Genomic DNA, 25,327 nt, shown 5'->3' with positions numbered 1-25,327 from the left:
AATTCGCCAAAAAGCGCGTAAGAGACCCCAATTGGCTATTTCTAATGGTTAATTATTGTTACCCTCCTTACAAAATTTATTTATTGTCCCCCGTAACTATACCCCCATAGATAGAAGAGATTTATTTATTTATTTATTTACAAATGACCATGTGTTTATCCCTCCATCATCTTCCTTTGATTTTTTAACCCCCTAAACATTTACCCATTTAACTTTTTTTTATTATTAGTTAAAACTTTTAATTAAATTGATATATCAGATTAGTCCAAGTAAATAGAAGAGTGTATCACACTCACCACTAAAAAATCGATGAGGGTTTTTTAATATATAGGTGCATATAGTTAAGGGGGGTTTTGGGCACACCAGATAGTTTAAGTAGGTAACTGACGTTTTAAGGTATTCATTCTTATTTTTTTTTTTTTAAAGATTAAGACGTTTAAACTGAGAATATTAAGATGTTGTCTTTAGATCCGAACACTGAATGAATAAGATCGTTTATTTTTGAATGGCATAATTTATTTATATTTAAATATAAAAATATAAGATACAAATTATTTAAATATTATATTAATAAAATATTAGAGAAAATCGTAATTTAAATAAAACGTGTTATTATTTGATAAAAATTGAAATAGTAAATGATAATAAATGAATATTTTATGTCTGATAAAAACTTTGAAGTATTTAAATTTCAAATAAAAAAAATATATCAATCCATTAATATATCTATGACAAACTAAGAGAAAAGCGCAAATCTTACGTTGATCATAAAAATTATTAACACATGCAAAATATATCAATGTCTATATGAGATAATTCTTTTCTTTGTCTTCCTATTACTCATTCATAATTTATTTCCCTATAATTCTAGAAGAAATATTTTCATTTCCAAAAGTGATGTTTGTTTTAGGTACATCCAAAACTAAATGGTGACGGACGGACTCGGTTGTACACCTACTGGACCGTAAGTATTTTAGGAATTCGTATTTCTTTAAATCAAATAAATTAAATGTAAATTAAATATGCTGCAAAGCTCTTTATGAAAATATATAATACCAGTAGCTTATGCTTTCCCAAAAGTCTCCTTGCCAGAGTATGACAGCCAAGAACTGCAGATTCAGATCTACAAGGATGAAGGTAATTTAATTAGTGTTAATTGTTTCAATTTGCGCTTGCTAGAGTGTGTGATATAATTGTTAAAAATGTCACTAATATCAAAACGTAAATGATTTTTCCAACTTAGGTTAAGGAATGCATTATTTTCAAATATCACCCGAATATAAATCTAGACTAATTGATAAACTTTTAAAAGAAAAAACTATAAGTGAACTTAGTTGATTTTTTTATATTTGAAACTTATAAGTATATAGATTTAAATAAACGTAGACATTTTTAGGTGAAAATATTTCAATTGCAATAGTTCTCGGTAGCATTTTTCTTAATGTTTAAATCAAGGATGATCTATCAGTGTTAAACTTCATCACTAAAATAGTTTCATTATTGACCCTGAAAACGTGAGGTCTCAAAAGTTTTGAAACTGAATAAAAGGCGTTTCATATATATATTTTTCCTTTTGGTTTGATTTATTGTATTCTCATTAGTCTGGACTTTCTACCTGAGAACAGGGCGAAATAAGGAATCTTTGTTCAAGATTTAATATATTATGTATAAAAAAATACTTTTTGACTTTTATACATAATATAAATATTTATAGATATAATATGATCTGGCTACGCCACAAATACACACAAGATAACTCTGATTTAGATTCGCTCTAATATATTATAATTGGAATACACAGAGAATATTACAATATGTTTTTATGTAAACTGCAGAGTATTATCTTCAGCTATTCTCTGTATTTGTTATTGGATTTTGGCCGGACGACATTTTCAAGGGTTTGAGAAATGGGTCGGAGACAGTGAGATATGGAGGGCAGGCGTATACACCATGTGGTGAAACAGTGAGCCCACCAATGGGAAATGGTCAATTTTGGGCCGACTATAAGCGCCTCACTTGTCGCATGCGCCAAATCATGTATGGTGTAATATGACCAAATTTTTATGACATTTGTCATGACATAATATCTATTATAATAAATTTGTGGATCATGATATTTGCCATGACATAATATCCATTATAAGGCCAAGAATTTCTTGCTATAAATATAGGAGTTTCTCCTCATTTGTAAGCACACCAATTCAAGAGTTTTTCACTCTTGTCTTTCTTTCTCCTCCTTTATTTTATTATAGAGTATTTTGTAAGAGAGTGGGTGTTGGGAAACACTTGTATGAACCCTTTCTTTGGAGTGATCTTGTGAGGTTATTCTCTTGGGGTATTTGGGATTAATTAGAGTATTTACTCTAATTTTGGACTCTCTTTTGTACTCTTGTTGGTATAGTGAAATTGCTCCTCTCCGCTTGTGGACGTAGGTCATCTTGACCGAACCACGTTAAATTTGTGTCTTCTTTATATTCTTTAATTGCTGTTATTATCAACTTCCATTGTCTTTGTTATTGTCATTATACCGTTGTTTGGCTAAATTTCGCACTACTCGGGTTCCCGATCCTAACAAATTGGTATCAGAGCCAGATCTAACCGGGTTAGTTTAAATAGCCAAAATGACTTTAACAAAGTCTTATGTTGAGAAATTTGACCGAAGTGCAAACTTCGGAATGTGGCAATTAAAGATGGAAGCTATCCTAATTCAGGATGGCTTAGATTTGGCACTGCAAGGAAAGGAGAAGATGACGGATAAAATAACGGACGAGGAGTTTGCCGTCAAAGACAAAAAGGCAAAAGCAGGTATTATTTTAAATCTTTCAAATGAGGTTTTGTGTGAAGTTGCAGCAGAAAGCTCAGCCAAAGGCATATGAGAAAAGTTTAAAATCTTATATATGAAAAGAACAGTAGAAAACAGGCTTTACCTAAAGCAAAAACTCTATACTTTTCGTATGGCTGAAGGTACCTCTATACTTACTCATCTTGATACTTTTTATTCTCTTCTTATGGATTTAAGTAACATAGATGCTGAAATCAAAGATGAGGATCAAGCTGTGTTATTGCTTGTTTCCTTACCCCAGTCGTTTAAACATATAAGAGATACTATGCTTTATGGAAAGGATAATATATCTTATAAAGATATCAAATCTATTTTGAAATCAAAAGAACAAATAGATAGAGATATTACTGGGGAAACTAGTGGGAACCAAGAGGAAGGCTTATTCATAAGAGGTAGATCCAATAAGAAAGATTCAAGTAGTGAGAAACCTAAATCAAGGTCAAAATTCAGAGACAGAAATGTCATGTGCAAATATTATCATAAGAAAGATCACATTATTTCTGAATGCTTTAAATTGAAAAACAAAGAAAAACATACAGAAAAGAAAAGTGAGCACAAAAATACTGACACTGCCGAAGGAAGTGTAGCTGCTGATGAGACTGAGGGAACTATTTTTTTAGCAACTAATAATAGTTTCAAATCTAACAATGAGTGAATTTTAGATTCGGGTTGTTCTTATCATATGTGTCCCAGTCGGAATTTATTTACCACATATGAATCTATTGGAGGTAGAGTTATCTTGATGGGCAACAATGCTGCCTGCAAAGTTATTGGAAAAGGTACAGTCCGAATCAAAATGCACGATGGTGTGATGAAAACTCTCACCGATGTTAAACATGTTCCTAACTTGAAGAAAAATCTCATCTCTTTGGGCACTCTAGAATCTCTTGGGTGCAAGTACACAGGTGAAGGTGGAGTTTTGAAAATTTCTCATGGTGCTCTTGTGATCATGAAAGCACGCAGATCTGGTACGTTGTATACTCTTTTGGGATGTACTGTTACAGGTGCTGCTGCAGTTTCAATATCAGATAAATCAGATTCTGTCATCACCAAATTGTGACATATGCGATTGGGGCATATGAGTGCAAAAGGTCTTTCCATCCTCAGCAAAAGAGGTCTCTTATGTGGCCAAAGTACCGGAAATATAGAGTTATGTGAACATTGTGTGTTCGGAAAGCAGAAAAGAGTCAGCTTCAAATCTCCAACGATTCATAGAACAAAATTTTGGATTACATTCATTCAGATCTTTGGGGTCCTTCACGTACCCCATCAAAAGGTGGTGCCGAGTATATGTTAACTTTCATTGATGATTATTCAAGGAAAGTTTGGGTTTATTTCCTGAAAAATAAAAGTGATGTTTTCTTAAATTTCAAACAATGGAAAATTTTGATTTAAAAGCAAACAGGAAAACAGGTTAAGCGGCTTAGAACAGATAATGGCTTGAAATTTTATAATGATGAATTCAACGAATTTTGCAAGAATGAAGGAATTGCTCGACATCATACTGTGAGAATGACACCTCAGCAAAATGGTGTGGCAGAAAGGATGAATAGAACTCTTTTGGAAAGGGCTCGTTGCATGATTTCAAATGCTAGGTTGACAAACGTCTTTTGGGCAGAAACTATCTCTACAACTTGTTATATTGTCAACCGAGCTCCTTCTACACCTTTGAACCTTAAGACTCTAGAGGAAGTGTGGTCAGGTACTCCTGCTAATTATTCTGATTTAAAGATATTTGGTTGCCCTGCATACATGCATGTAACTGATGGAAAATTAAAGCCAAGGGCTAAAAAGTGCATTTTCCTTGGGTATGTATCTGGGGTGAAAGGATACCGACTATGGTATCCTGATCCCATGGCACCAAAATTTATAATTAGCAGAGATGTAACCTTTGATGAATCCTCTATGTTACATTCTAGAAAAGAGTCTTCTAGTTCTTGTGATACAAATAAAGGAAAGTGTACACAGAACTAGGTGGAGATTGAAATTGGCATTCCTTCTGAGCCAAGCTCATCAACTTTGGAGCAAAATACAGTTAAAACTCCTGAAGTTGAGACAGAAGCTGAAATTCCTGAAGTTGAGACTCCTGAAGTCGAACCAGAAGAAGAAGAGTATTCTATAGCCAAACATAGACCAAGAAGAGAAGGTAAACAACCATTAAGGTTTGGAGATTATGTTGCATTTGCTTTTTCAGTTGCACAGGAAACTGAAGAAATTGGAGAACCATCAAAATATTCAGAAGCAGTTTCTGGTGCTGACTCAGCCAAGTGGCTGATTACAACGAATAAAGAAATTGAGTCTCTCCACAAGAATGGTACTTGGTCTCCTGTGAAGCCGCCATCAGGAAAAAGAATTGTTGGTTGCAAATGGGTCTTCAAGAAAAAGGATGGCATTCCAGGGGTTGAAGATGCGAGGTATAAGGCACGATTAGTTGCAAAGGGCTATAGTCAGGTACAAGGAGTTGATTTTAATGATATTTTCTCACCAGTTGTTAAACATAGCTCTATTCGTGTCTTGCTGGCCTTCGTTGCCATGTATGATTTGGAATTAGAACAACTTGATGTTAAGACAACTTTCTTACATGGCGAACTTGAGGAACAAATATACATGTATCAACCCGAAGGATTTGGAATTGAAGGAAAAGAAGATCATGTTTGCTTGTTGAAGAAATCCTTGTACGGATTAAAGCAGTCTCCAAGACAATGGTATAAAAAGTTTGATTCCTTTATGTTGGGTCATGGTTATTCGAGGAGCATGTATGATAGTTGTATTTACTTCCGGAAGTTAAATGATGGTTCATTTGTGTACCTATTATAATATGTTGATGACATGCTCATTGCTGCTAAGGATTTAACAAAAAATTCACAATTTGAAAAGTCAGCTGAAAAGTGAATTTGAGATGAAAGATTTGGGAGCAGCTAAGAAAATCCTTGGCATGGAGATCAAAAGAGATCGAAAAGCCAACAAGTTATTCCTGACCCAGAAGAAGTACTTGGAGAAAGTCTTAGAGAGGTTTGACATGAAGATGCTAAACCAGTTAGTACCCCTCTTGCTGCTCATTTTAAGTTATCAACTGCTCAGTCCCTGCAGTCAGAGGAAGAAGAGAGGTACATGGCACAGGTTCCTTATTCCAGTACAGTCGGCAGTATTATGTATGCAATGGTTTGTACACATCCAGACATTTCACAAGCAGTGGGCTTGGTAAGCCGGTATATGGCTTGCCCTGGTAAAGCACATTGGCATGCTGTGAAATGGATTCTCAGATACTTGCAAGGTACTTCAAACACATGTTTGGAGTTTGGGAGAAATACTAACACTTTGGTTGGTTTTGTAGACTCAGATTATGCAGGTGATCTTGACAAAAGAAGATCACTGACAGACTATGTATTTTGCATCGATGGTTGCGCTATTAGTTGGAAAGCTACATTACAACATGTAGTAGCTTTATCTACTACCGAAGAAGAATATATGGAAGTGACCGAGGTGACCAAAGAAGCTTTATGGTTGAAGGGTCTATTTGCGGAACTCAGTTTACACCAAAGTGGTATTATCATTTTTCTATGATAGTCAAAGTGCCATTCACTTGACTAAAGATCAAATGTATCATGAGAGGACAAAGCACATTGATATAAAGTATAATTTCATCCGAGAAACTATTGCTTAAAGAAAAGTCTCTGTTCAGAAGATCAACACTAGAGACAATCCTGCTGACATGTTCACAAAACCTCTTCCAGTGTCCAAGTTCAAGCTTTGCCTGAACTTGATTGGCATTTATGAAGAATGATTTTGCCCATTGGGGTTTATGCGGAAAAGATGGAGCAAATTTACTATATATAAGCCGAAATTAGGCCAAGGTGGAGATTTGTAATATGGCCAAATTTTCATAATATTTGCCATGACATAATATCCATTATAACAAATTTATGGATCATGACATTTGCCATGACATAATATCCATTATAAGGCCAAGGATTTCTTGCTATAAATAGAGGAGTTTCTCCTCATTTGTAAACACACCAATTCAAGAGTTTTTCACTCTTGTCTTTCTTTCTCCTCCTTTATTTTATTATAGAGTATTTTGTAAGAGAGTGAGTATTGGGAAACACTTGTGTGAACCCTTTCTTTGGAGTGATCTTGTGAGGTTATTCTCTTGGGGTATTTGGGATTAATTAGAGTATTTACTCTAATTTTATACTCTCTTTTGTACTCTTGTTGGTATAGTGAAATTGCTCCTCTCCGCTTGTGAACGTAGGTCACCTTGACCGAACCACGTTAAATTTGTGTCTTCTTTATATTCTTTAATTGCCGTTATTATCAACTTTCATTGTCTTTGTTATTGTCATTATACCGTTGTTTGGCTAAATTTCACACTACCCGGGTTCCCGATCCTAACATATGGTGTGGACAATGATGAAGAAGTTCAGCCAGATGAATTGTTGGTTCAAACTATGGGTGTTTAACAGGCGGGCTGGGACAGGCTGGACACAAAAAAAATAGCCCGTCCGTTTAACGTTGCGGGCTGAGTTAGCGGGCTGTACTTTTTCGGGAATTTTTTTGTCCGTCCGAGTTCGGGCTTAGCGGGCTGTTAGCAGGCCATGGAATTTTTTTTTTTTTAAAGTAAATTTTGTTTTTCTTATTCAATGTTATTGATACTTAAGTGTTTAAAAACTTTTAAGGCTTAGAATTAAACTTTTAAGGCTTAGAATTAAATTTTGAATTTTAAAGTTTTAAATTTTAAATTTGAATTTTATAATTTTAAAATTGAAATTTGAAAGTAAGTGACTACAAAAAATTATTTAATAAGGCCAATAGGCAATATGTAAGGATCAAGCTCCGAAGACTTTCATTTGATATTTTTATTGAATAATATATAATACTTCAAATTAAGTTGCAAGTTCTTTTTTGATTTTGTTATTTTTGAACTTGCAAATTAAAAGTTTACAACAATTATAAAAAAAGAAATAGTACATAGTACATCACATGCTTTGCATCATTTTTGTAAGTTCATCCATGTCAACATGAGGTTCTTGGTTTCCGGCATTGGTTGAATCAGCATCATAAACTATTATATCTCCAATTTCTTGGTCCTCCGCTTCATCTACCTCGTCATGCCCTTGATTTCGTCGTTATGATCTTATCCAATCTCTGAAGCACACTAGAATTTCTAAAGCGTTGCTATCCAATGAATGACGGGTATCTCCTAGTTGGTGCCTTGCTTGGCTAAATGTGCTCTCTGATGCGACTATTGAAATCGGCACATTTAGCACGTCTCGAGCCATGGCCTAAAGAACAGAAAATTTATTTGAGTTGCTCCTCCACCAACTCAGTGATAGAAATTTCTTTGTGCGGGGCTCTGCTAACTTTTGCAAGTAGAATTGAAGTTCATCAATATTCCTGCTACTGGTTTGTTGATGCTCCCCTAGTGTAGACCAAATCAAATAATATTCAACACCATCATTATCATCCAAAGCACTGGTCCCAGATGTTGAAACTAAACTTGAAGGAATATTTGTATCTACAGCAGAAGAAGCATCAACAATATTAGCATAATAATTATATAATGTTTCTAAATGTTTGTGTAGATCAGAAATACAAGTGTCAATATCAGGAGTTTCAGTTGGTCCATTAAAAAAAAATAAAAATAAAACGTTAAAAAATGGGCTAAACTGGGCTGTAGCCCGTTAACGGGTTAACGGGCTTAGCGAGTTCCGGTGCACCGGTATCAAAAAACTGTTCGTTTAAAACCCGCTCCCCACCCAACCCGTCCCAGCCCGCCCCCCACGCTACAGTACCGGGCTGAACCGGGCTGTAAACGGGTCAGCCCGGCCCGATTAACAGGTATAGTTCAAACTCATCGGGATAGATGTTATTGTGAAGGGAATGAAAATAATGCCCGAGATGGTTTCTGGGATTATAATTTCTTATTTGGTGGCGCTGGTAACTGCAGTGATGCACCACCTACTTGTTAACTGATATCCAATAGTAAGAAGCTAGCATATTAGCTTTTGTAATTTCATGATAACTAATTGTTGTTGGGGAATTTATTTTGGATGATTTAAAATTTAGTTGCTGAAAAGACACTACCTTTTCTTCAAATGGGATATATCTTTAAAGGTCGGAACCTTTAAATATATGCCTATTTTTGAAAAGATATGTTAGTTATTTACTCACTCTCTATAAATACCTATTCCATCAGCCAAAAGCATCAGATCTTGTGTTACCATGTCTTCATCTTTTGACTCTTCATATTGTCACTATCTTTTCAAGAGTCTCTTTTCTTCATTCATTCTAAATTCAAACAAAAGCAATTAACATATTTACGAGTTCTACACTTCTATGGAACTTCTAAATGCACAAAGTTTCGTGAGTGATTTGAAGTATTTTGGGATTAGGAACTTATTTTTCTATTTTCACTTGACAGAAATCTACCATTGAGACAACACCTTCCATAGCATGCCTCGAACCAATTTTTCCTATCCAAAACTCCAATCTCTTCTTTTATAGTTAACTAATGCGTCTTAAGTTGATTAAATATTCTTTTTAATGTTACTATCTCTAATATTTTTCTAATAATTTCTAAGAATTGCAATATTAATGGACACTCCTCTCTATTTGTGATTTCAAATATTCTTTTGCATTGATCCCAATTGAGAAGCAGGTCTGTCCATTTTTGAAATACTTGTCCAGGCCTCACTTGTGAGAATATACCGGGTTTATTGTTGTTGTTATTTTGTGCCAACATTTAAGTTATTACATTGATGTATTCCCAAAACTACATCTAAAATATGTTTTACTAATTCGATAAAGTTCACACTTGAAAAACAACAAGAATCCCCCTTTTTTTTAAAAAAAAAAAAGAATCTAAATTGCTCACCTTTTTATTGAACTTCCAGAAAATTTGAGTACATTTGAGAGGAAAAAGATCCCTATGTCCTACCTTGAGAGTTTGGCATTCCAAACTCTATAGTATTTGATTAAAGCATATAAGGGAAACAAAAGTGGCATTGCACTAGCTCCAAAACTATCACGGAGGATCAAATTGGATTTCTGAGGCTTTCAATTGTCTGACTCGAAACGCTGCCAATTCCAATCTATCCAGATATAGTAACCCCTTAATTTGTCTCGGTAATGCTTCAAAATTTGAGGTAGTGATGTGTTATTTGTGTGTGTGGCTAATGGCGGCTAATCTATCGGCAATTTTGTTGGCTTCTCTGTAGCAGTGCTTCGCGGTCACCTTCTTTTCCTCCACAATTTCTTTGATCTTGTTCACTGTTTGTATGAGCCTCCATGGTGTATATGCTTCCTCCTTTACTGAATACACGAGGACTTTAGAATCTGCTTCTAAAATTATTTTATTTATTCCCATTGCGACAACCTTTTGTAGTCCAATTAGCATAGCCTGGCCTTCCACCCAATTACTAGTACCAGGTCCCAAATATATAGAGTATGCGAGGATGAGTTTTCCCACACTATCTCGAATAGTACCACCAGCCCTACAATATCCCTCCACATAACTACCATCACTATTGATTTTACATACGAGAGGTGGTGATTTTTTCCATTTGACAATCTTATATATTTTATGATTTATAGGAATTTCCAACATACTCTGAATTCTCTCCCAGTTAGTATTACTTCCTAGTCTTCCAAATTTTTGTTTGACTAACTGTGTGATATTTTGAGAAATAAAACCAATTGATCTTTGGCTGGAATGGAGCTCAGAACCATACTTACTTGCACATCGCGATCTCCAGAGTTCCCAGACCACAAATTGAGGAATGATTTTTGCTACAAAGCTTGCAAATGTGTTCTTTGCTCTGTATGTCCACCATTTCTTCAGTAGTTGAATTAGAAGTGTTCCTCTCCATTGAATTCTAAAAGGTCCACAAAAATTCGACCACACCATTTGTGCAAAATATCCTGAGCAGAAGAGGTGTTCAATATTTTCGGCTCATAGTGTGGTGCAACAACAACAATGAGCTACTACTGTAAATCCCATTCTTACCAATCTCTCATCTGTAGGCATTCTCCTAGTCAAGGCTCTCCATGTGATGAATGCCATCTTGAAGGGAACATCTTTATGCCAGATCTGGGAGTATGTATCAACTGTCTCCTTCTTGTTTCTCCATATATCCCATGCCGTAGTTATTATGAATTTGCCTTTACTGTCTGTTGACCAAGTAGCTTTGTTTGGTGTTCCATCAAGCAATTCAACTTCCTCCATATTTATTATATTTCTGATCGCATCCGTCCATTCCACATCATAATTTTCCTCTTGCCACTCCCCATCCACCAACACATCTTTAAGTTTAATGTCGGTGGGTTGTACATTATCTAGAAACTGCCTGTACAAGGGGCCGAACTTAGTCCAATTATCGTACCAAAAGGAAATTTCTCTTTCACCAACTAACCAAACTAGATGTTTCTCCACTTCATGCTTCAATTTGCACATTTCTTTCCAGTTTGGTGACTGCTTTCTACCCAACCTTATTGTCAATGGGTGAGAATTATTGCAATATTTGGCAAGTACAAAGTCTTTCCAAAGAGAATTTATTGTTCTCAATTTACACCGAGATTTTACTGTAAAAGCTTTGCAGATGTCTTCAAGTTTTCTAAACTGAACCCCTTCCTCCTTATATGGATAACATAATTTCTCCCAGACTGCTCAATGGTGCCTATCCATCCTATCAGAGGAGTTCCAAAAAAAACTTGTAAATATCTTTTCTATTTGATCCAGTACTCCTTTAGGTGGATGAATGGTTGATAACAAATGTGTTGGAAAGGGTAATAGAACATGTTAGAACTGCTTTACCTCCAGGTGACAAAATTTTAGTCTGCCAACTCCTTACTCTGCTTGTCACTTTACTCATCATTTCTGAGTAGTAAGCTATCTTTTGTCTGCCCGTGAAAAGGGGACATCCTAGGTATTTTATTGGCAATTCTTTCTGATGCATTCCTGTAATTCTGGCCACTTTATTCCTTGCCCTTAGTGACGCTCCTAGTGCTAATACAAAATAACTTTTATTTTTGTTAATTGCCTGACTTGAGGCAGCCTCATACTTACTAAGTTTGGCCATTATTAACTGTAAAGTTTTTGTCCTTCCGTTAGAGAATATAATTACATCATCTGCAAAAGCAAGGTGATTAATTTGTGGTCCACCTCTCCCCATCGAAAAGCTATTGAATTCCCTGTTTGCATACAGGTTATTCAACATAGTAGAGAGTAGTTCTGCACATATGACAAACAAAGATGGTGATATTGGATCACCCTGCAGCAACCCATTCCCAGATTTAAAGAAACCATACTGTTGCCCATTTACTATCACTGAGTACTAATTACATTCTATATATCTGGATATTAAATTTATCCATACTTCTGAGAACCCCAATTGCCTCATCATTTGATATAAGAATGACCACGTAACCCTATCATATGCTTTTGTCATGTCTAGCTTCATTGCAACATTTCTCCCACTTTGCTTCTTCCCAATTTCATTGATGATTTCTTGAGCTAATAAAATATTTTTTGAGATTTGTCTTCCTTTTATGAACCCCGATTGATTGGCTGATATTATCTTGGGTAGAATTTTGGCTAATCTTGCATTCATAATCTTGGACAGTATCTTGCTTGATATATTACAAAGACTGATGATTCTCAAGTGCGATAACTTTTGAGAATAATCCACTTTTGGTAGCAACACAAAACATGTGTGTGAAAAAAACCTAGGAATTGTTGCACCATTAAAGAAGGAGATCACGACATTATTCACATCACATGCGATTGTATTCCAGCAACTCTAATAGAAAAGTGCACTCAACCCATCAGGCCCAGGGGCGCTGCTTGGGTCAATTGAGAATAAACTATCCTTTATTTCTTCTACAGTGGGAGTAGCTACCAACATCTCATTGTCTTCTTCGGATATCCTGGGCAATACACATTCTAAGACAGAGAAGTCGCTTGAATCCTCTCCATGGTTGAAACTGTGTTGAAAGTATTCAACTGCTGCTTCTGCAACCTCAGCTCCTCCTACCCTCCATTGACCATTGTCATCTTGTATTCATTGTAAACATAATCTTCTTTTTCTACCTTTAATTACACTGTGAAAGTAAGCAGTATTCTTATCCCCATCTTCTAGCCATTTTGCTTTTGCTTTCTGTCTGAGAACTTGGTCCTGGATTTTGATATAGTACACATATTTGGCCTTTGCTTCATTAAGTTCTGCACGGTGCTCAGGTGCGTTACTGACTACTAGAGCTTCTTCCAGGTCATTTATCTACTTTTTCATCTTTCTAGGTTCTTCATATATGTGTCTGAATACTTCTCTTGACCATGTGCTTAGCCTCTTGCTCACTCTTTTCAATTTCTGGTGTAACACCCACATATGATTACCTTGGACTGGATCTAGCCATTCAGTTTTAACTATGTCCTGGAAATCCTTGTGTTCTATCCAAAAGTCCAAAATTTTAAAATATTTTGGACAGTCTGCTGGTGTATTTTTAAAAGAGATCAGCAATGGGGTGTGGTCCGAGCATACTCTAGCTAGGTGTATGACTGATGTATCTGAGAATTCATCTCCCCATGCTTCATTGATCAGAAGTGTATCTAATCTTTTCCAAATGGTATTTGGGGGGCCTCTATTGTCACTCCATGTGAAAATATTACCAAAGAGGCCTGCGTCAAGCAGTCCACAATCACTAATGCAACTTAAGAAATTAAGGCTCTTCTTTATTCTGAATGGTCTTCCACCTCGTTTTTCTTCTATATCTATGATTACATTGAAATCTCCTACCACTCCCCATGAACCTTGTATTCTGTTCGCAATCGATCTTAGTTCTTCCCATAGCTGGAGCCTTTGATGAGCTTTGCACTTTGCATAAATAACTGTTAGAAACACAGGCTCTGACCCCAGTTGGTAACTAATGCTACAAGTCACCTGTTGTTCAGATTTCTCTAGTATGTTCACCACATGGTTATCATCCCAGAAGAGCCAAATTTTATTGTTGCAATTGAAAAAATTATGCTGAAATCCTAGCTGCATTTGAAACCTCCTTATATTAGAAGACCTAGTCATAGGTTCTTGTAAGGCGACAAAGGTTAGATGATATTGATTTTTGAGTGTTTTGAGCCTCCCACTAGCTTGTTGGGCTTTCATACCCCTAATATGCCATGATAGTAGACTAATCATGAGAAACATGAGGGATCTGGGGTGTGTTCTTTGTCTTGCTGGATTTGGACATCCTTGGGGGTGAAGTCCATGTATGATTGGCTTCACCTAGTCCCTGTGATCCTCTGGGGGATAAGTTGTTAAGCAGAGTGATTCGATCTTGAACACTATTTGATATCTCTGTATTCTCTAATTCAAGAGCCCTGTAAGGTCTTCTTGCAAGTTCATCATCTGATCTCACCTCTACTTCTACATCATGCAAGTGTAACATGTCTTCATCTAGGCCATCTATTCCATCCGCATTCTCCTGAGAGGGGGCGTCTACCCCAATTGCTTTCTTTCTCCGGGCCCTCGAAGCCACTCCCGTCTTCAACTTGGAGTACATCCCTGGTGTGTAACTGTCAACTTGTATTGCTAGTTCAGCTGTAAGATTAGAACTCTTATTCTTCTCCCTAATATTTGGACTTCCTATATTCAATGTTGGAAAAACCACTTCTTCTGTTCTTAACTCCATAAGTCCTGCCTCTTGTTGATCCTTTAGATTTATCTTTGACTTGTATTTGTGTCATTTCTTCAAATGCAACTTTTTAATCTGCTCATCAGATACATTAGTTAGTTCATTCCAGTCACCAGAAGTTGCTCACCAATTTGTTCATGTAGATCAATGCTCCCTTTCTTATGTTTCTTTACTTTCTTAGACATAGTTGTTGTTTTGCTCTTATGCTTCTTCTTCTTCTTCTTCTTCTTCTTTAGTTTTTGGGTCCTCTTATGTGGCATGGTTCCCACACCATCTTTGGATAATATAGGAACTGATAAACTTTGGATCATATCTCTTCCCATTTCTTCATTCTGAACTTCCATCTCCGTAACTTTTTCATCAACGATTGCATCATGGGGCTATTCGTTTTCATACAACTCCTGTTCTTGGTTGTCATTAACTTCCATAAAGCTATTCTCATGCTCAAGTACCTGGAAGCCTCGAGACTCTTTCAAACCTTGTATGTGATCAATTTTATTTACTGCCTTCTTATGTTCTTTGCTCGCTGACTTTTTCTTATTTCTGGATACCTCAATCTATTTTTCAGTACTCACCATTACAGGAGTCTCTTTTCCTTTGGTTTTTTCAGCAATTGTTTCCACTACTGTTGGTTTCGCCACTTGCTGCAACCTACATTCCGCATCCGAGTGGCCTTGCATCTTGCAATGAAAACAAAAATCAGGAACTTGCTCATATTCTACTGGCTGAATGAATGTCTGAATCTTTCTATTTTTGTCTAGAAGAGCAACTTCAATTTCAGTTAGCCTGGGTCTTGTTAAATTAATTTCAATCCTAGCCTTAGCAGTTGTTGGCCTCGTGCGAGCCAACGTAGCCTTGTCGAGAGCAATAAGTGTTCCTATTTGATCTAAAATACTTTCAAATGCTGGCCAATCATGATAGTACCACGGCAGGTCCGGTAAAGTTACCCAAACTGGAGTTAAGGTGGATTCTATATCTGCGCTGAAGTTGCGAGTCCATCTTTTAACTCGCATCAGCATTCCACATATTGGCATTGAGCGTCTTCCATAGAAATTCTTGAAATCGTCTTCATCAGTAAAATCAATAAACACATGTTTCCAGTCCTTAGCACTGATTTTAACTGACCCCCTCAATAGGACGAGTCGTTTGAACTCGTTTAGAACTTTTTCAATTTGTGGTATGTTGCGTGGGCATTTGCCTACCACCGTGAGTCGACACTTCTCAGCCAGTAGATCATCTTCTTCCTTCGTGAAAATTACTCTCGCCTTACCATCCACAAACTCATAAAGCCTAGGGTCGAGTCGGATCGGATTCTTCTTCGTTCTTCCACCAATTGATGTTGCATAGTTGGTTGCTGTGGAAATTTGATTTGAGGGTTGATGAGTAGAGATAGGCTTCCACTGGAGTGGTCACTGGTGGGCAGTGGGGGGGAAAGCGTGCGGCGGGTTAGATTTTTTATTTTTTTGGGGGGGGGGGAGTGGGGGCGAGGAGAGAGACATATTTGAAAAGGTTCCCTTATTGGCTTGCTCACAACATGTGTTACCAAGAATCCCCTTGGACACTCATGTTGACTTGTCTTCTTTCCAAATTTATGGGAAATTTTTTGGGATTATCTGGTGAAATCGGCCTTTATGTCACGTCCTTAGTCGTTAACTAAGTACACGTGTGGCACTTGAAAATTTTCTCACGTTCTTGCTATGCCAAGTCAGCGTTACTACACTCAAGATTGCTAAGAGAATGGTAGAAAGAACACAAGAGAATTGTTAAAAGAAGCTTTGTATTAGAGAGAACTTGAATTGTTTGCTTGATGAATTACAAATGAATGGCCTCCTTTATATACTAGTCTCTTAGGGGCTAGTGTGTAAATATTAATTATTACACAAGTCCTTAATATTTACAAGATAAGGGCTTTCTCTAGAATTCTCTACAAGCCTAGAATATTCTAAGGACTTTTCTAGAAAATCCATAAACATCTAGGATCTTCCAAAGGAAATATCCATACTTCTCTAGAATCTTCTCACAAATGCAAGCATTCCTCTTATTTAAGGTCCCACATGGTATTAATATATGCCAAATGGCGCTTATGTGGCATGATGACATGGCGAGTCATCACACTCTCCCCCACCTAATATTGCAACGACCGCGGCGCAATATTGCTGCATAAACTCTCGGATCTTATCTTTGAATTGCCATAAATCTTCATAACGTTCCCATGTAGCCCCCTTCAGTGATTTCCCCTTCCAATGGACGAGGAACATTGCAGTGGCTTTTTGCCCTTGTTTTCGCCTGGCCTGGTAATCAATAATAGCCTCAATCTCCTGGTCGTGCGAGGCGGTGATAGTAATAGGCGCTCGACTTGATTTGCCCCTACTTGGATCATCCTTGTCTTCATGATATGGCTTAAGCATGCTGGCATGGAAGACAGGGTAGATCTTAAGATATGATGGCATGTCAAGCTTGTATGAGATCTTGCCTACCTTGGCGACTATCTTAAATGGCCCCTCATACTTGCGAATCAGATTCTGATGCATGCCCCGTAGTTCCTTAAATTGTCTTGGATTAAACTTTACCATGACTATGTCCCCAACTCTATAGTCCGTGGGATGCCGCTTATGATCTGCAAACTTCTTCATCTTCTTAGCTGCCTTATCCAAGTAGGACTTAGCGGTGTCAAGCTGCTCCTCCCATACTTTGGCCATATGATAAGCCCCCAAACTCTTTCCCTCGAACGCGGCTGGTAATGAATATGGAGTTTGTGGTTGTTGGCCTGTGGCTAGATCAAATGGTGTCCACCCCGTGGACTCACTCCGCTGCAAGTTATAAGAGAATTGGGCGATGTCTAGGAGCCTTGACTAATCTTTCTGATGTGCGCTTACATAATGCCTCAAGTAGCATTCTAGTAAGGCATTGACCCGTTCCGTTTGTCCATCTGTCTGTGGGTGAAAACTAGTGGAAAAGTGCAGTTCCGTGCCAAGTATGTCGAATAATTCTCTCCAAAAGTTTCCAGTAAAACGGGGGTCTCGATCACTGATAATATGCCTTGGTAAGCCCCAATACTTCGCCACATTCTTAAAGAATAGCTTGGCGGCTTCCTTGGCAGTGCAACCTGGTGTGGCGGGCATGAAGGTGGCATATTTGGAAAATCTATCCACGACCACCATAATAGTACCATAACCGTCAGACTTTGGTAGGCAAGTGATAAAGTCCATAGTCACGCTCTCCCATGGACGCTCTGTAACTGGTAGTGGCTCCAAAAGTCCTCCGAGTTTTTGTTGCTTAACCTTGTCCTGTTGACAGACAAGACAAGTCTGCACATAACACTCTATGTCATCTCGCATGCGTGGCCAATAGTAGACTGACTCAACCAAGGCCCTAGTGCGACGTTGGCCTGGAAGACCAGCCCACATTGTGTCATGACTCTCCCTTATAATCCGCCGTCTAATGTCTCAAAACTTAGGCACGTAGACCCACCGACCTGTGGTAAGTAGTAGGCCGTCTTTGACCCAAAAACATCTCGTATTGCCCTGGTTGGCTAACTCGATAAGTTGTTTGGCTGCTGGATCGTGTTGCATGCCTTCTTTTATAGCCTCACGAATGTCCCATCTTATTGAAGTGATTGCAGCAAGCTCGGCTTTCCGGCTCAAGGCATCGGTTACAACGTTACCTTTGCCCGGCTTATACTCCAGCACATAATCAAATTCGGCAAAGAAATCCTGCCACCGAGCCTGTTTTGGGGTGAGCTTCTTCTACGTCTGAAAGTACCTAGTAGCTACATTGTCGGTCTTGACCACGAACCTTGACCCAAGCAAATAATGTCACCATATACGAAGGCAATGCACAATAGCAGTCATCTCCTTCTCTTGCATTGTGTAACGCCGCTCCATCTCATTTAACTTGCGACTCTCAAATGCTATGGGATGCTTATCCTGCATCAAGACACCCCCAATGGCAAAATCTGAGGCAGCTGTATGCACCTCAAATGTCTTGGCAAAGTCAGGTAATGCCAAGACTGGCTCCTCTATTACAGCTGCCTTGAGGTCTTCAAATGCCCTTTGACAATGCTCCATCCAAACCCATGGCTTGTTCTTCTTTAGCAACTCAGTCAATGGTGCGGTCAACTCTATCTATTTTTCGGGTAAACACACACTAACCTTATCTAACCCCACTTATGGTATTACACTGAGTTTATTATTATTGTTGTAAAGGAGCTAAGAATTAAGAATATTCACTATTGTACATTCTGCATTCAGTGTTGTACCAATCCACATATCTTTGGTAAAACCAAGTGATAGTAGTTAACAAGGCCAAGGAAGGATCTCAACTCAGTTACCTTTATAGGTGTCTCCCACTCCTGGATAGCACGTACCTTAGCCTCGTCAATGTGTAGCTCGCCATTGCTAATAACATGGCCTAAGAAGTGCACCTTTGATTGTGCAAACTCACATTTCTCCCTCTTGATGTATAGCCCGTTCTCCCACAAGACTTGGAAAACCTTCCTTAAGTGCTTCATGTGCTCTTCCAAGGTGTTGCTGTAGATGACTATGTCGTCTAGGTATACTACCACGAACTGATCAAGGTAGGGATGGAAAATCTTATTCATAAGGGTGCAAAATGTGGCAGGTGCATTGGTTAAGCCGAAAGGCATCACCAACCACTCAAAAGCTCCATATCTCGTCACACATGTTGTCTTTGGCTCATCCCCCTCTGCAATGCGAACCTGGTAGTAGCCCTTGCGAAGATCCACCTTGGTAAAATACTTGGCTTGCCCAAGTCTATCGAATAAGTCAGCAATGAGCGGGATTGGGTACTTATTCTTCACCGTGACCTTATTAAGTGCTCGGTAGTCTATGTACAAGCGTAGTGATCCATCTTTCTTCTTCTGGAACAATACTGGTGCACCGAAAAGTGCCTTTGATGGGCGAATATGACCAGCATCTAGCAGCTCTTTCAATTGTTTCCTAAGCTCCTCTAGCTCGGGCGGTGCCATACGATATGGGGAAAATGTGGGTGGCTTAGCCCCTGGCTCCAACTCAATCTTGTGATCCACCTCTCGCCTAGGTGGCAAGTGCTTAGGCAATTCCTCTGGCATGACATCTTTGTTTTCCTCAAGCAACTTCTCTATGCAAGGTGGTAGTGTCTCTTGAAAACTTTTGTCTTCCTCCAAACTTGCGATGGTTGCCAAGAATGTCAACTCCCCCTTCTTGATCCCCTTGACAACCTGCATAGCTGAGTGTTGTGCTTGGCTCTGTCCGTGTGGCATAGACACTGTAGGTACCATGCAAGCTCCTTCTTGCTCCATAACCAAGAGATGTTGGAGGTAGGGATCGATCAAAGTATGACAATGTCTAAAGAACTCTTGTCCCAATATGATGTCAAAGATATCCATAGCGGTTACGGTAAAGTTTTTCATACCTTTCCAAGTTCCCAATTTGACACCAACCCCATTAGCTACCCCACGACCATTTTCTACCTCGGCATTCACGGTCTTGACGCGGGAGTTGGTTGGAGCAAGCTTCAATTCCAGTCTTTTTGCGGCAGCCTCTGTCACGAAATTATGAGTTGCTCCAGTATCCACCATTGCACGAGCATGCTTGTTGTTGATGGTGAGATCCACGTATTGGTTTCCATTCTCGGTAGGTTGGATAGATTGCTTTGTGACAGCACTGCATAATCCGATCATACCTAACTGTGCGGTTCCCGAACCCTCTCCTTGCGACTGCTCCTTCCGTTCACGGACCATGGCGCTAAGGCTCTTTAGGTCGGGACAATTGCTGAAGCTGTGCGGCCCTCCGCATATGTAACATCCCTTTTTCTCGGCCTGTGCCTTCTTCTCGGCATAGACCTGATGGCCACTCAGCTTTTTGGAATCTTGAGTCTTGTAGTATTGTTGTTGTATCTCCTTGCCTTTTCCACGGTCTCCCCCACCTTTGACATTGTTAAACTTTGATTCTTTGACTTTCCCTTTGTCGTGCTTGTCATGCCTGGAATCCATCAATGATTCGGCCTCCACTATGGCTTGGTCTCTATTTGCGACTTGTCGGCATTGTAACTCCTGCTTAGCCCAATTTTGCAACCCGTCCATGAAGTGGAACAACAAGTCATCATTGGTCAGGTTGGGGATTTGAAGCATAAGGGTAGTGAACTCCTCGACATAGACACGTATGCTCCCTGTTTGCTTCAACTCCCTAAGTTTGCGCCTTGCCTCGTACAAGACATTGTTTGGAAAGAACTATCGCTTGAACTCGGCTTTGAACTGATCCCACGTTCTAATAGTACATATACCTTTATCCACGTCGGCCATCTTCCTTCTCCACCATAGCATGGAAGTCTCTGAGAGGTACAACACCGCAATGTTGATCATGGACTCGTCGTCCTTCACTTTGCCGTGCTTGAAGTAGTTCTCCAAGTGCTAAAGGAAGTTTTCCACTTCTTGTGCATCACGAACACCTTTGAACACCGGGGGTTTGGGAGCCTCGATCTTGGCCTCCCTCGTCACCACAACATTGGTAGATGCCTCGGTCACGCCAACACTAACATGCTCCTCGAGTGACTCTATCTTTGCCTTCATAGCATCGATAGAACTCAAAGCCTCCATGAGTCTGCACTCTAAGGTAGTGATAGTTTGCCTTAGTTCCATCTCGGTCTGTGTATGTCCCTCCAAGTCATTTTGGATACTCTCAATCTCTTCAAGAGTGTGCCCCTCAAGAACGCTAAAAGTGCCTTCCACCTTCCCCAAGCGTTGGCCAAATATCTCTACGGCGTCCATCCCCACGTTCATCTTCATCACCCACTCTTTACCTAGTGAGACGTCCTCAGACAGGACCTCTACTTCATCATCGCTCGCCTCAGTGGCAGATGGTCCTTGGGATGTAAGCCCTTCATTTGACACAACCTCGGGTGGCACCTCCTGGACCTTGTTAGTGGCATTTCTCTTTGTGTTACGGCCGCTCTTGCCAGCAGAATCCTGGATGACGTTGGCTTAGGTGTTGGCAATGTTAATTTCTCCGTCATTCGCCATTCCATTAGTCACAACCTTTTCTCTGATACCACATTGTCACGTCCTTAGTCGTTAACTAAGTACACGTGCGGCACTTAACAATTTGCTCACGTTCTTGCTATGCCAAGTCAGCCTTACTACACTCAAGATCGCTAAGAGAATGGTAGAAAGAACACAAGAGAATTGTTAAAGGAAGCTTTGTATTAAAGAGAACTTGAATTGTTTGCTTGATGAATTACAAATGAATGGCCTCCTTTATATACTAGTCTCTTAGGGGCTAGTATGTAAATATTAATTATTACACAAGTCCTTAATATTTACAAGATAAGGGCTTTCTCTAGAATTCTCTACAAGCCTAGAATATTCCAAGGACTTTTCTAGAAAATCCATAAACATCTAGGATCTTCCAAAGGAAATATCCATACTTCTCTAGAATCTTCTCACAAATGCAAGCATTCCTCTTATGTAAGCTCCCACATGGTATTAATATATGCAAAATGGCACTTATGTGGCATGATGACATGGCGAGTCATCACACTCTCCCCCACCTAATATTGCGATGACCGCGTCGCAATGTTGCTGCATAAACTCTTGGATCTTATCTTTGAATTGCCATAAATCTTCATAACGTTCCCATGTAGCATCCTCCGGTGATTTCCCCTTCCAATGGACGAGGAACATTGTAGTGGCTTTTTGTCCTTGTTTTCGCCTGGCCTGGTAATCAATAATAGCCTTAATCTCCCGGTCGTGCGAGGCGGTGATAGTAATAGGCGCTCGACTTGATTGGCCCCTACTTGGATCATCCTTGTCTTCATGATATGGCTTAAGCATGCTGGCATGGAAGACAGGGTAGATCTTAAGATATGATGGCATGTCAAGCTTGTATGAGATCTTACCTACCTTGGCGACTATCTTAAATAGCCCCTCATACTTGCGAATCAGATTCTGATGCATGCCCCGTAGTTCCTTAAACTGTCTTGGATTAAACTTTACCATGACTATGTCCCCAACTCTATAGTCCGTGGGACGCCGCTTATGATCTGCAAACTTCTTCATCTTCTTAGCTGCTTTATCCAAGTAGGACTTAGCAGTGTCAAGCTGCTCATCCCATCCTTTGGCCATATGATAAGCCCCCAAACTCTTTCCCTCGAACGCGGCTGGTAATGAATATGGAGTTTGTGGTTGTTGGCCTGTGGCTAGATCAAATGGTGTCCACCCCGTGGACTCACTCCGCTGCAAGTTATAAGAGAATTTGGCGATGTCTAGGAGCCTTGACTAATCTTTCTGATGTGCGCTTACATAATGCCACAAGTAGCATTCTAGTAAGGCATTGACCCGTTCCGTTTGTCCATCTGTCTGTGGGTGGAAACTAGTGGAAAAGTGCAGTTCCGTGCCAAGTATGTCGAATAATTCTCTCCAAAGGTTTCCAGTAAAATGGGGGTCTCGATCACTGATAATATGCCTTGGTAAGTCCCAATACTTCACCACATTCTTAAAGAATAGCTTGGCGGCTTCCTTGGCAGTGTAACCTGGTGTGGCGGGCATGAAGGTGGCATATTTGGAAAATCTATCCACGTCCACCATAATAGTACCATAACCGTCAGACTTTGGTAGGTAAGTGATAAAGTCCATAGTCACGCTCTCCCATGGACTCTATGTAACTGGTAGTGGCTCCAAAAGTCCTCCGAGTTTTTGTTGCTCAACCATGTCCCGTTGACAGACAAGACAAGTCTGCACATAACACTCTATGTCATCTCGCATGCGTGGCTAATAATAGACTGACTCAACCAAGGCCCTAGTGCGACGTTGGCCTGGAAGACCAGCCCACATTGTGTCATAACTCTCCCTTATAATCTGCCGTCTAATGTCTCCAAACTTAGGCACGTAGACCCGCCGACCTGTGGTAAGTAGTAGGCCATCTTTGACCCATAAACATCTCGTATTGCCCTGGTTGGCTAACTCGATAAGTTGTTTGGCTGCTGGATCGTGTTGCATGCCTTCTTTTATAGCCTCACGAATGTCCCATCTTATTGAAGTGATTGCAGCAAGCTCGGCTTTCCGGCTCAAGGCATCAGTTACAACGTTACCTTTGCCCGGTTTATACTCCAGCACATAATCAAATTCGGCCAAGAAATCCTGTCACCGAGCCTGTTTTGGGGTGAGCTTCTTCTGCGTCTGAAAGTAGCTAGTAGCTACATTGTCGGTCTTGACCACGAACCTCGACCCAAGCAAATAATGTCGCCATATATGAAGACAATGCACAATAGCAGTCATCTCCTTCTCTTGCACTGTGTAACGCCGCTCCATCTCATTTAACTTGCGACTCTCAAATGCTATGGGATGCTTATCCTGCATCAAGACACCCCCAATGGCAAAATCTGAGGCAGCTGTATGCACCTCAAATGTCTTGGCAAAGTCAGGTAATGACAAGACTGGCTCCTCTATTACAACTGCCTTGAGGTCTTCAAACGCCCTTTGACAATGCTCCGTCCAAACCCATGGCTTGTTATTCTTTAGCAACTCAGTCAATGGTGCGGCCTTTACTGAGTAGCCACAGATGAACCGACGATAGTAGTTAACAAGGCCAAGGAAGGATCTCAACTCAGTTACCTTTATAGGTGCCTCCCACTCCTGGATAGCACGTACCTTAGCCTCGTCAATGTGTAGCTCGCCATTGCTAATAACATGGCCTAAGAAGTGCACCTTTGATTGTGCAAACTCGCATTTCTCCCTCTTGATGTATAGCCCGTTCTCCCGCAAGACTTGGAAAACCTTCCTTAAGTGCTTCATGTGCTCTTCCAAGGTGTTGCTGTAGATGACTATGTCGTCTAGGTAGTCTACCACGAACTGATCAAGGTAGGGATGGAAAATCTTATTCATAAGGGTGCAAAATGTGGCAGGTGCATTGGTTAAGCCGAAAGGCATCACCAACCACTCAAAGGCTCCATATCTCGTCACACATGTTGTCTTTGGCTCATCCCCCTCTGCAATGCGAACCTGGTAGTAGCCCTTGCGAAGATCCACCTTGGTAAAATACTTGGCTTGCCCAAGTCTATCGAATAAGTCAGCAATGAGCGGGATTGGGTACTTATTCTTCACCGTGACCTTATTAAGTGCTCGGTAGTCTATGCACAAGCGTAGTGATCCATCCTTCTTCTTCTGGAACAATACTGGTGCACCAAAAGGTGCCTTTGATGGGCGAATATGACCAGCATCTAGCAGCTCTTTCAATTGTTTCCTAAGCTCCTCTAGCTCGGGCGGTGCCATACAATATGGGGAAAATGTGGGTGGCTTAGCCCCTGGCTCCAACTCAATATTATGATCCACCACTTGCCTAGGCGGCAAGTGCTTCGGCAATTCCTCTGGCATGACATCTTTGTTTTCCTCAAGCAACTTCTCTATGCAAGGTGGTAGTGTCTCTTGAAAACTTTTGTCTTCCTCCAGACTTGCGATGGTTGCCAAGAATGTCGACTCCCCCTTCTTGATCCCCTTGACAACCTGCATAGCTGAGAATTGTGCTTGGCTCTGTCCGTGTGGCATAGACACTGTAGGTACCATGCAAGCTCCTTCTCGCTCCATAACCAAGAGATGTTGGATGTAGGGATCGATCAAAGTATGACAATGTCTAAAGAACTCTTGTCCCAATATGATGTCAAAGATATCCATAGCGGTTACGGTAAAGTTTTTCATACCTTTCCAAGTTCCCAATTTGACACCAACCCCATTAGCTACCCCACGACCATTTTCTACCTCGGCATTCACGGTCTTGACGCGGGAGTTGGTTGGAGCAAGCTTCAATTCCAGTC

The 25,327-nt window shown here is 39.8% G+C and overlaps 2 protein-coding genes and 1 long non-coding RNA gene across 3 annotated transcripts; 1 reads left to right on the top strand and 2 right to left on the bottom strand.

Annotated features, from left to right (window-relative positions):
• Window positions 1-818: 818 nt before the first annotated feature.
• On the top strand, window positions 819-2,200 carry LOC117280397 (uncharacterized). Its single transcript, XR_004510937.2, has 2 exons — window positions 819-1,137; window positions 1,836-2,200. It is a non-coding gene; the product is annotated as an uncharacterized lncRNA (long non-coding RNA).
• A 7,798-nt stretch (window positions 2,201-9,998) lies between these two features.
• Window positions 9,999-12,450, bottom strand: LOC138910056 (uncharacterized). The gene is made up of 6 exons (XM_070201276.1): window positions 12,217-12,450; window positions 11,655-12,111; window positions 11,424-11,526; window positions 10,848-11,328; window positions 10,577-10,716; window positions 9,999-10,335 (listed from the first exon to the last, which is right to left on the bottom strand). Exons 1-6 carry the CDS (start codon window positions 12,448-12,450, stop codon window positions 9,999-10,001), a joined length of 1,752 nt encoding a protein of 583 aa, XP_070057377.1.
• A 189-nt stretch (window positions 12,451-12,639) lies between these two features.
• LOC138910054 (uncharacterized) lies at window positions 12,640-13,914 on the bottom strand. The gene is made up of 3 exons (XM_070201275.1): window positions 13,378-13,914; window positions 12,930-13,014; window positions 12,640-12,869 (listed from the first exon to the last, which is right to left on the bottom strand). The coding sequence occupies exons 1-3, from the start codon at window positions 13,912-13,914 to the stop codon at window positions 12,640-12,642; spliced, it is 852 nt and encodes a 283-aa protein (XP_070057376.1).
• Between the last annotated feature and the right edge of the window lie 11,413 nt (window positions 13,915-25,327).

Source organism: Nicotiana tomentosiformis, chromosome 4 (assembly GCF_000390325.3).
Source record: "Nicotiana tomentosiformis chromosome 4, ASM39032v3, whole genome shotgun sequence".
Taxonomy (NCBI): Eukaryota; Viridiplantae; Streptophyta; class Magnoliopsida; order Solanales; family Solanaceae; genus Nicotiana; species Nicotiana tomentosiformis.
The sequence above is the reverse complement of the archived record's forward strand: the minus strand, read 5'-3'. Positions and strand labels throughout refer to the sequence as shown.

What these genes read in the sequence shown, in the direction of transcription:
- LOC138910056 (XM_070201276.1), bottom strand. Translation starts at nt 12,450, where the DNA reads ATGAATGCAAGATTAGCCAAAATTCTACCCAAGATAATATCAGCCAAT. An exon ending in GGCAATTGGGGTTCTCAGAA is followed by an intron (nt 12,112 to 12,216) that starts GTATGGATAAAT and finishes GGGTTGCTGCAG; the next exon opens with GGTGATCCAATATCACCATC. An exon ending in ACATCTGCAAAGCTTTTACA is followed by an intron (nt 11,329 to 11,423) that starts GTAAAATCTCGG and finishes ATTGACAATAAG; the next exon opens with GTTGGGTAGAAAGCAGTCAC.
- LOC138910054 (XM_070201275.1), bottom strand. Translation starts at nt 13,914, where the DNA reads ATGACTAGGTCTTCTAATATAAGGAGGTTTCAAATGCAGCTAGGATTT. An exon ending in CAGTCATACACCTAGCTAGA is followed by an intron (nt 13,015 to 13,377) that starts GTATGCTCGGAC and finishes ATCAAAATCCAG; the next exon opens with GACCAAGTTCTCAGACAGAA. An exon ending in CTTTCACAGTGTAATTAAAG is followed by an intron (nt 12,870 to 12,929) that starts GTAGAAAAAGAA and finishes AATGGAGGGTAG; the next exon opens with GAGGAGCTGAGGTTGCAGAA.